The 10,795-nt window shown below is 38.0% G+C and overlaps 1 protein-coding gene across 1 annotated transcript; it reads left to right on the top strand.

Moving 5' to 3' along the window:
- The first annotated feature begins 691 nt into the window (after positions 1 to 691).
- On the top strand, positions 692 to 10,383 carry LOC120256282. The gene is given in 6 exon segments (XM_039263992.1): positions 692 to 1,936; positions 5,540 to 6,206; positions 6,584 to 7,633; positions 7,635 to 8,034; positions 8,135 to 8,212; positions 9,062 to 10,383. Coding segments are annotated over 6 exon segments (4,290 nt in total). The 5' UTR covers positions 692 to 1,074; the 3' UTR covers positions 10,295 to 10,383.
- Positions 10,384 to 10,795: the final 412 nt, after the last annotated feature.

The following is a 10,795-nucleotide window of genomic DNA, read 5'->3' as shown; positions in this document are numbered from 1 at the left end:
TACTTATATGACCGTGTGTATATATAGTATAATTTTTTTCTTTTATCTATTCCATGCATGCATGTCTCATATTTTACTTTTCTCGCCTCATATCTATCCAATTCCTTCCATGTTGGCGTTGTTTTTTTTTATATCAATTATTGGTTCTTATTTCATCTACTTGTTCCCAATTTTAACTCTATATTTCAAATCTTGAATCCGGATATCTTTTTGTTTCTTATTCTTTTTATTATTTTTGACTTTTTGATTTAATTTTTTTTATATAAACACTAACTTAATTATAAAATTATTCAAACTATATATATATACTTATTTGAATTGTTTTTTCAAAGACTAAAAAAAACTAAATATTCCAAACATAAGTACTTTTTAGTTATAAGTGTACTAGTGCAATTTTTTAAATAATAATATGTTAAAAAGGTACAGAAGTCAAAATACTCAAAGCCCATCTCACCTATTTTGCGAAAAGGTACTTATAATTTTACATTTTTCAGCTTCACCAAAACAATAAAAAAACGAGGACCTGAGTGAAAAAAGAAAGTTAAAAAGTCACTGGCCCACCCTACATAAAAATCCGAAAATACCATCAAATACCCAAAATCCCTATTGAAAAATCCCAAATATTAGGGGCATTGATGTCTTTTCGTGAACTCATAAACCCAATCAACTTATCCCCGGTTCCCCAGACGCGATCGTGTTCTTTCTTTTTACTCAGAACGCGAAAAGAGAGAGAAAGAGAGGAAGAGGGAGTGAAGGGCGCATGGCGGCTCGTCGCCGACGCTGATCTCTTGCCATTGTTCGTCTTCTTAGCTGATGGTTTTCTAGATTGATTTAGAATCCCTTGCTGTTGTTCTCAATCCTACAGTTTTTGTGGTGATTTTGGGCTTTCCGGCGATCCTAGGGTTGGGGTATTTGGCTCTGGCTGTGGCTTTTGGTGGGTGGATCTTGAAGCGGCGTTGGATTTGATCAATTGGGTGTGGGAGAAGGTGAGATTAGTGTTTTGGTTTGGAAAGGGTGTGTTTTTGGTTGGTTCCGATCTGAAGTTTGGGATTAGGGTTTGTAGGTTTGTTCGAGATGGCGCGGAGTTCTCGGCACAAGTCTCATAGGCAGCATAGGGATCGGTCGTCGAGGGAGGGGAGGGATCGGTCGGAGTCGGAAGAGGAGGAGAGGGATTCGAGGGTGGAGGAGGTGGTTGTGGCATCGAAAACTAGGGTTTCGAGGGATTCGGAGGCGGGGAAGAGGAAGTCGTCGGGTAGGGATTTAACTGGGCCTGGTGATGATGAGTTTATTGAAGAGCATGGGAGGAAGCGGAAGGAGAGAGGGGATGATTCAGGGCGGTGGAATGGTGGGGATGAGGATGATGGGATGGTTGATAAGGTTTTACAGAATGAGGAGATTGGGGATTTGGAACGGGAGAAGACTGCAAAATCGACTGTTTTGCTTGTTGATTCAGCAAGCAAGTCTAGCAGAAGGGTTGAAGGCTCGGTGGAGAGGAATGAGGATAGTAGTGGGAGAAGGCGGCCAGAGAAGGATTTAAGCCGGAGGGAGAGTAGTAGCCAGCATAGAGAGACAAAGGAGAAGGGAAAGGAGCGGAGGCCGGATGAGGATTTGAGCAGGAGAGGCAGTAGCAGCCATTATAAGGATGCAAAAGAAAGGGATAGTGAGAGGAGGTCAGCTGATGATTCTAGCCGCAGAGAGAGCAGCAGTCATTACAAAAAGGATGGGAAGGAGAGGGATAAAGACCAGAGGTCTGAGGAGGATATGAGCTGGAGAGAAAGTATCAATCAATATAAAGATTCAAAGGATAGGGACAGAGAGCGGAGATCAGAGAGAGATAGTAAAAAGGCTCCAGATACTGGGCATGAGAAATACGATGACGTGGCTAATAGGAAACAGAGTAATACCAAAGAGAAGCAGAAGGATAATGATGATTCTGGTAAGACAGCCCTCACTATATTGGGATACATTTTAGTTTCTGCAAGATGTGATTTCTTACGTTAAATGAACTTATTTGTTCTTGATAATTAAGCTGGTGTTGATATTTTATCTCATGCATAATACCTGAATTTTTTCTTGCTCAAATCAATATCCTATATATTGGAGGGTGCTGATTTTGTATGTTGAGGTATGACCTACTGCAGTCTCACATCGCCTCCCATGAGTCACATTTTCACTCACTTTTCCTGTTTTTAATTGTAACGCTTAAACCAGTCTTAGTCTTGTGTGGCTTATATACTGAATTATACAAAGATGTGATTGTTGGTAACTTTGTATATTAGATAGCACAAGGTCTAGTTTGAGTATGCAGTGCTGCAATATTTTATCCAGAAATCATTGTGAGAGGTAATATGTTGCGCAAATGATGCATTATATGGAAAAAATCTTAACAGATAAAGGAAAATTAAAGAAATGTCGAATTGCCTATGACTTTATATGCTTTCAATAGCGGAAGCTTTAGTGCTCAAATTAGTATTCTCTGAAAATTTGAGCTCAAAAGGATGTTGTCCACTATTCGTTTAACTAAAGCCTACAAATTTAGAAATATTTTTCCAGTGAATCCTATTTTCACTGTCCTTGAGCTGGTCTTAGATATCTGATTTGGATGGCACAAATTATAAACATTGCCTTTGTTATATTAAATGCCAAAAGATACATTAATGAAGGCTTTTATGGCGGACAAAGAATGGATAGTGTGCAGAAGTCTTAACACAAGTAAATAAATGAATAAAGAAAAATGTAGAATAATCTAGAATTTAATATGCCTTCAAATGAAAGGTTTTAATATGATAGATGGCTTATAAATTTTTTTAATCTTTTTATATATTAATAGCACAAGGTACACATTCTTAGTACCAAAAAAAAAAAAGGAAAAAAAGTCAGATCATCTAGGTATTATGTATTGTCGGTGAAAGGTTTTAATATGATGGATCTTTATGCCCCTGTAAAACAAGATATGAAACATGTGAGGCTCACCATACCCTAAGACGATTGGATGTGCATCCTTTTTTTTTCAGGTGGCACTTGTATGTTGAGTTAGAACATCATCTTACCATTAATGGGTTGACCAAACTCTAGCGACTTTGTGTTTTATCTGGGTGGAGGATCATGTTTCTATTTGTTCTCCGATGGCAGTGGTCCTCGGCAAAAAATCTGAGGATAAACAATTATTTGAAAAAACAAAAAAAGAATACCTGGACAAGTGTCAAAGTATCCAATAGTAATGAAGGCTGTGGGTAGACACGACCAATATATATTGATGTGAATCACAATCTTTTCAGAAAGGCAAAACATTTTTTAAGAAAGATCAAGTAAAACAAGTTGTTATTAGAGAAATTGAAATTAGCACAAAGGATTGAAATTAGATTAAAATTTAGGTTATATGATAATAGATCTTTAAAATCATGAAAATTGACAAAGATTATCAAGGATTATAATGGTTAGAAGCTCAAGGAAGAATCAATTTAAAAATTTTTGAGAAGATAATTTTTTTTATTGAGTTAAAAATATAAGAAAAAGATAAGAAAATTCAAAATAAAAAAAAGGAAGATTGAGATTGAAAATCAAAGAAAAATTGAGGTGGAATGAAGATAAGTGAAATGCAAACCCTCTAGTTTAGTTAAACCTAAATGGAAATAGTAAAATAGGATTATGTGGAGAACATGTGATTTAAAGATGCCCCTATAAGTAAATTTTTTGGTGTATCTGCTAACATATAATCATGAATAATATGTATAGTGAAAGAATTTCTATTTATGATTACAAAGAGTACCTTGACATATGATGTACACAATGAGTTTAATTGAATTATTTTTGGGATTGGCTAATCTCAGGTTTTCTTCGTCTTAAGTCTTCGATATAAGAGAGTAACTTCTATGATAATGGTTTAAGTTAGTTTTGAAGAGTATCAGAGTTAAGATGAAAGCTTTGGATAGATATTTTGTTCAGATGGTCTTTGGTGTTCCCTTAGTCTTACCATAATGGAATATGGTTTTGGATTTTCGATCAAAAGCCCGTTAGAATGGATAGATGAGAATTTCTCTGGATTAATGCGACATTGTGTTGTAAAGCAATGAAAAGATGCTTTTTAAACTGTGTGTATTTGAATGAATGCTTTTGAGGGGTGGCTACTATTAGAAGGAATATATAAATGAACCCAGCTGTCTAAGCAGATGATAAGATTGAGTTGTGTATACTAACTATAAATTGTGGTTTATGAGCTTGAGAACAATGTGCATGTGTTTGGAAGAGTTGGAGTGCACTAGACTCAACACCATTGACCTTAGCTCACATCACATATATTGGACCATATCCATACTGTGAGTGGTGATTATATTTTCAAAATTATATGAGCCTGTTCTTAACACAAATTGAGGGGATCATACTTGGTTTTGTGGATGTCATTTTTTAGCTAAGGTCTTTGCATGCTGTTTTGATGCCTGTCACATGCCTTTATACAGAAGTGTCTACATGGATGGCCATGTGGGGCTGGAGAATGATTGATGTAAATGTTGGACCAGTGGAGAAAAGGACGCATATGCAGATTTCACTGTGGGCATGAGGAATTGTTGGGAAGCTCAGGAAGGTACTTGTTGTGTGCTATCTGTGCATTGAAAGAGATTGTTTTGGGTGGATGGAGGATAGGACCCTTCATGACTTTTTTGCAATTGAAAGAGCACAGTAACAAATTGTCACCGGGTAGGATAGTTTGTGTATCTATATAGTAGGAGAATTAACCATTGAACTAGGGCAAATACATGAAAGAGGGATGCCATTAGCAAGATTTCTGTGACAGGATTTAGTAGTTAGTTTATAGGGACTGTGGCAGCATGGCCATTTTACAGCAGCCTAAACTAAAACTATTTGCTAAAAAGCAACTCTGATGGTGCCATGAAATTTACACACTGATATTACTAGTGTTTTAATGCTCCATTTTATTTGCTGACTTGGAAGTGGTATGTGATATTGCTTGCAATTTGTTCTGCTTTATCCATTAAGTGACATAATATAATCATATTATCATGTTGTTATTGCTTCTTGCCTTGATAGGCTACTTTTTTACATGGTTCAAACAAATGCAAATAGAATTTGAATATGCCATGTGAATACTGGTGTTAGCTTCCATATGCCTTCCTTCCAGACAGAAGCATGGAGATGGCAATGACATATAAATATTCATACTTACTTGAAATAGATCTCCTTTCTTCTTCACATTGGTAATGACTCTGGGTTTTTGATATTAAGTAGAATGAGTTATTGATGCTTGATTTTTCTTCTGGCAATAAGGTATTCTTTATTGACCACCTGATCTTTTTTATTTCTTAAATATGTTTGGTTTACTTGGCTTGTGCTAGATTATGCTTCTAGTTATTGTCTCTGCAAAATTTTCCTACTTCAAAAGAGCTGTATGGTTGGCTATGCTGTTATTCTTTTATGAGTTAATACAATAAGATTTCTCTGCCATAATTGCATTGTAACAAGGGCTTTGTTTTTCCTTTTTTGTTGGGCTTGATTATATATATTTTATTTTTATGGTTTGTAGAATGGCAGATAAGAGATGATTTGCAGAACCCTGAGTTAGAAAAGGACCTTGAGAAACGTAGACGGAGGAGAGATGGCTCTGGGGATAAAGAAAAATGGATTGGTGATGATAGAGATAATGATGATAGGCGACTTTTTTCTAAAGATGAACAACTTTCTTCGAGAGATGATCGGACGAAAAATGGAAGCTATAAAGATGAAAGGCACCGAGATAGGCATCGGGGTGACTATGATAGAGACCATAGACGCCATGATGACAAGTACCGAGATGAACATTCATCAAGGAGTCATCCTAGAGATAGATCTGAGAGCAAGCACCTTAGGGAGGATAAGGTTTTAGAAGGTCAGTACAAGAAAAGTAAGCTTCAGAACAGCGATCTTGATGGAAGTTCGTATATTGATGAAAGAGAGACTAAATTCAAAGACAAAAGGGAAAGGAAAAGAGTTTCTGATGAAACTGAGGATTATTCTGACCTCAAACCCAGAAATGCAAAAGAACCACGTGTGGATCGAGAGAGAGCTTCATCAGGAAGCCGCAAAGTTGATGCACAAATAGATGGCAATCGGTTTGATCATGCACACTCAGATAAAGTTGATTCTCATATCAGCAATAGTAGACGAAAGGGTTCTCCAAGCTCCAATCCTTATGGGGCGAAGGATCGAAGCAGGTTTGGTTCTTAATTTCATTCTTCCAGTATTTACTAAAAATAATATTTTGGCAGTTTTTCTTATATTAACTGTTCTTAGGTAGCTCACTTTGCCTTCTTTATAAATAGTTATCAGTTATCACATTTTTAATTGGAATAGCTTCGCCACATGTATTGTTTTTCTAATTGTGAACAGGAAGCTGCCGCCAAAGAATTGGAATGCGGATTTGTTTTTCTTTGATAAAATATAGTTATGGAACTGAATGGCCTAAGTGTTTGGTGCACCCTTCTGCTTGTATTCTCATCAAAAGAACTAATTATTCATTTCATTGTGAGCTACTTTTCTTGTAGTGTTATTTTAGTCATTTGGTTATTAACAATCTGTTTGTTGACTATAGGCATATACAGCGGCAGCAGGAAAGAGGGTCACCTTCTGGTGAAAGACTTCACGTTGGTACAACGTCTACTGGAGACCATGGTGGCTTTTCGGGTCATCGTAGCAGAGATTCTGAGCCTCAATCATCGGCGAAGCATAAATTGAATGATGATATCCATTCTTCTGAACTACTGGAATCTGCTCCTGCATCACAGAATGACCAGACTCCTAGATCGGATACTCATGCCTCACCTGTTCACTCGATCGAAAAATCACCATCTACAAGTGATTATAGATCATCAGATAGGAATGATCTGAGAAGTAGCCGTGAAATTCAAAAAGCAGGGCAGAGGAATGCCGCTTCCAAGGATGCCAAAGATTTTTCTTCGGAAGATAGAGGCTTTGAGTTGCCATCAGAAAAGTTAATAATGGAGAATTATTCTCGTACAGATACTTACAGTAGGGAGCTAGCTTCTGGTGGCCAATCATCCTTCCAGAGAACTGGTCATCAGCCGAGTCATCTCCCCCCACCACCGCCTGTAAGGCATGGAGTCGACAGTCCTTCAGTATTGGGTTCTTACGAAGATGATGTTAGAGTTCAGGGTGGGGATCGAAAATCCGGTCGTTACAGAAGGAGTGCTGATCCTGGCATGGCAAGGGCACATGGAAATTCTTGGAAGGCAACATCCACTTGGCCTTCTCCTGCTGCAAATGGTTTCATCCCACTCCAACCACCTCCAACTGGATTTCATCCCAATGTCCAGCAGTTTCCAAATCAGCCACTGTTTAGTGTTAGACCATCCATAGACTTGCACCATTCTGGGGTTCCTTATAACAATTATGATGCTACAGACAGGTTTCCTGGACATGTTCGTCCATTTGGTTGGCACAATCCAGTGGGTGATTCTTGTCCTCCACACATGCAAGTATGGGATGGAAATAATGGCATGTTTCCTGATGAAACCCACGTGTATGGAAGGTCAGAATGGGATCAGAATAGGCATATGATTGAAAACAGAGGATGGGAATGGAAAGGCTCAGCATGGGAACATGAATGTGGAATTTCCTGCGCCACAGAAAGAATCTGAATATCCAGCACATTCTCTAGGTGAGGAAACTTGGGTTGGTCAATCTGGCAATTGGCTTCCTAATGACCAAACTGAACTAGAACGTGGCCAATCTGAAGCTATTGGAGGTAAGCAACAGAATGGTACATATCCAATAAAGACTTCTGTGGATGCAGCACTAAAAGCATTACCTGAAAGGAAAGCTGAAACTTTTAAGTTGCTCAGTGTCCCTCAGTCTTCTAAAACATCAAATGAGGATACCATGCGGCTATGCCGCAGTTATATCGCCAAGCTGGACATTTCAGCCAATCTTACTTGCTCAGAACTGTATGAGCAATGTACATCTCTATTAGAAAAGAGGGATGAAATTAGTGAGATCAAAGTTTTTAAGCATTTACAGCCTGAGGTATTTAAATATTAGTTCATTAATCATTTCCTCTTGTTGTTCGCCATATATTAGTATTTCCTGATCTAAATTAGATTTATGAGGCTATTATCCTTTGCAGGATTATAGAGCTGCAGCAAAGACCCAAAATTATATGCTAAATGCATTCTTCCCCAAGGTTCCAGAAACTATTTGCCAGGTACATATTTATGGTTATGAATTGATATTTCTTTTGAAACTTGTTGAGACACTCTATGAAGTTATCCTGGCTCAAATTCTTCGTTGGCGTTAAGGCATCACCATTCCTGCAGAGCAGGCTTGGTTTTTAAATTTGTCAAAAATACTTGGTTCTAGATTGTAGATAAATGAAAGTGAAGGGATGAAAAGGAGGGCGTACATGAAAAATGATAGAAAAAAAACCTTTAGAGACTTGGTGTGTTCTTCATTTGCTCTTATCTCATTTTGTTCTTCCAATCAAATGTGAGAAAATAGTTTCCCTCTCTTTCCTTTTTTATTCTCTGTTTTCTTTCAATCCAAACATAACCTTAAGGAATGGTCATGTATTGTGATTCTTTGTTTAAGAAATGATGCTAAATTTGAGATGGATCCTTGAATCAGGATATATGATATCTGTTATTTTTTGAAGAAGATGTTGGTCCATGTTGACTTCACTGTAAATTAGCATACATCATATATCCAATGAAATTGTTGGCTTTAAGAGGGTTGTGAGGTAATAACTGAAATTGTGTGTCTGCTTTCTTTCTTTCTTTCTCTTTTTAAATGTGAAATCTCTTGTAGATCAGAATGAGGGATGGGATCTGTCTATTTCAATCCACAACCACTTTCTAGTCTTAGTCCAAATAGATGTAATTACTTGTAGTGGATCTCCAGAATTGACTTTTTTAAGTATCATAGTGAAAGAACAATCTATCCTGCCCTTAGATGTGATGGGCACACCTTTTTTGATAGTTTTTTGTATATGCTATGTCTTTCCTTTATTTGCACTTTAAATTATCTGATAATGTTATTTATGGTTTAAAATATGCAGAGAGCCATGTCACTGTATAAGAAACAGATTGATGGTGCGAAGCTAAAGAAGCCTGTCGTTCCACTTGTCTTTTCAGCAGACAGTAAAGATTCTGCTGAAGCTTCTGATGCAGAGAAAGTTCCTGTTACTGAGAACGTTGATGAGGGTGTTTGTAATCAGATCCCTCCTGATGCAGAGAAAATTCCTGTTACTGAGAAAGTTGAGGGTGTTTGTAATCAGAACCATCCTGATGCAGAGAAAATTCCTGTTACTGAGAAAATTGAGGGTGTTTATAATCAGATCTCTCCAACAGAGAAAAGCCCTGATGTGGGCGAAACAAATTCAGTATTTAATACGACATTTTCTTCAGACACAATAGAGGCGAGTACTCTTTCTGCTTGCGAGATGAAAGATGACAACAGTGCAAGTGCTGGTACTGAAGGTGATTTTATTGTTGTGGATGCTAATGAAGCATTGGGTGTGATAGTTGATGGTGTCGATGCTAATGAACCCTCCAGCATCATAGGTGATGCTGCCAATGCTGATGAACCATCCAGCGTCATAGGTGATGCTGCCAATGCTGATGAACCATCCACCGTCATAGGTGATGCTGCCGATGCTAATGAACCATCTGGCATCACAGGCGATGCAGCGGATGCTAATGAACCATCTGCTGTCTTTGGTGCTGCCATCGATGTTGATGAACCGTCTGGTGCAATAGGTGGTACTGTCGTTGTTGATGAACCGTCTGGTGCAATAGGTGGTACTGTCGTTGTTGATGAACCGTCTGGTGCAATAGGTGGTACTGTTGTTGCTGATGAACCATCTGGTGCAATAGCTGATACTGTCATTACCGGTGAACCTTCTGGTGCAATAGGTGATGCACTCAACGCTGAAGAACGATCTCGCGCCATAGGTGATGCTGTCAACGCTGAAGAACCATCTCGCGCCATAGGTGATGCTATCAACGCTGATGAGCTATCCAACATCACAGGTGAGGCTGTCAATGCTAATGAACCGGCTGACATCTTACCTGATGCTGTTTATGTAAATGAACCATCTGGCACCATAGGTGATGCTGTTGATGCTAATGAACTGGCCGATACCGTTCCTGGTGCTGTTGAACCATCTGGTGTCAAACCTGATATTGATGAACCACTTCAGAGGGAAGGTTCAGAGTCATGTGAAGTTTTAATGCAGGAGTGTAGGGAAATTTCTAATAGGATACATGATCCTCCTGAAAGTACACATTGAACAATATCTATTTAAATGTTTTTCTAAATGCCGGTTCTTTTAACAATTTGTTCTTTACTAGCTTTATTTAAGCTCTTGATTTATGCTTTTCCCTTCTGATTGCTTCAACAATATATGAAGTGAAGCAGGTATGGGATCCTTATCATTTAATGGCATTAGGTCTTTCAAAATTTTGGCAGATATAACATCTAGTGATTTGTTCTGTTGTGCTGTTAGGGTTGATCCTTTGTGTTGAGAAGATAACAGGAATCAGAGGTTCTTGTTCTGAGAACTATCTGAGGTGAGTGCTTTACATTCATCATTCTTGATATTATTGCTCATGTCTCTGTTCAATATGATTTTTAGTATACATAGAAATAACTTTAAATTTTTCATGGTGCACTAGGTGAATAGAAGTTTTTTAGTATCTCAAAGAATGGCCTCAACTTGTAATTGAATTCAATTTCTGCACTTAGGTCCTGGTTTTTTAGGCTGAAATTCAATGTCGGACTTGACCAGCCC

Source organism: Dioscorea cayenensis, unplaced genomic scaffold (genome assembly GCF_009730915.1).
Source record: "Dioscorea cayenensis subsp. rotundata cultivar TDr96_F1 unplaced genomic scaffold, TDr96_F1_v2_PseudoChromosome.rev07_lg8_w22 25.fasta BLBR01001378.1, whole genome shotgun sequence".
Classification (NCBI taxonomy): domain Eukaryota; kingdom Viridiplantae; phylum Streptophyta; class Magnoliopsida; order Dioscoreales; family Dioscoreaceae; genus Dioscorea; species Dioscorea cayenensis.
This window is presented reverse-complemented; position numbering and strand designations above follow the sequence as displayed.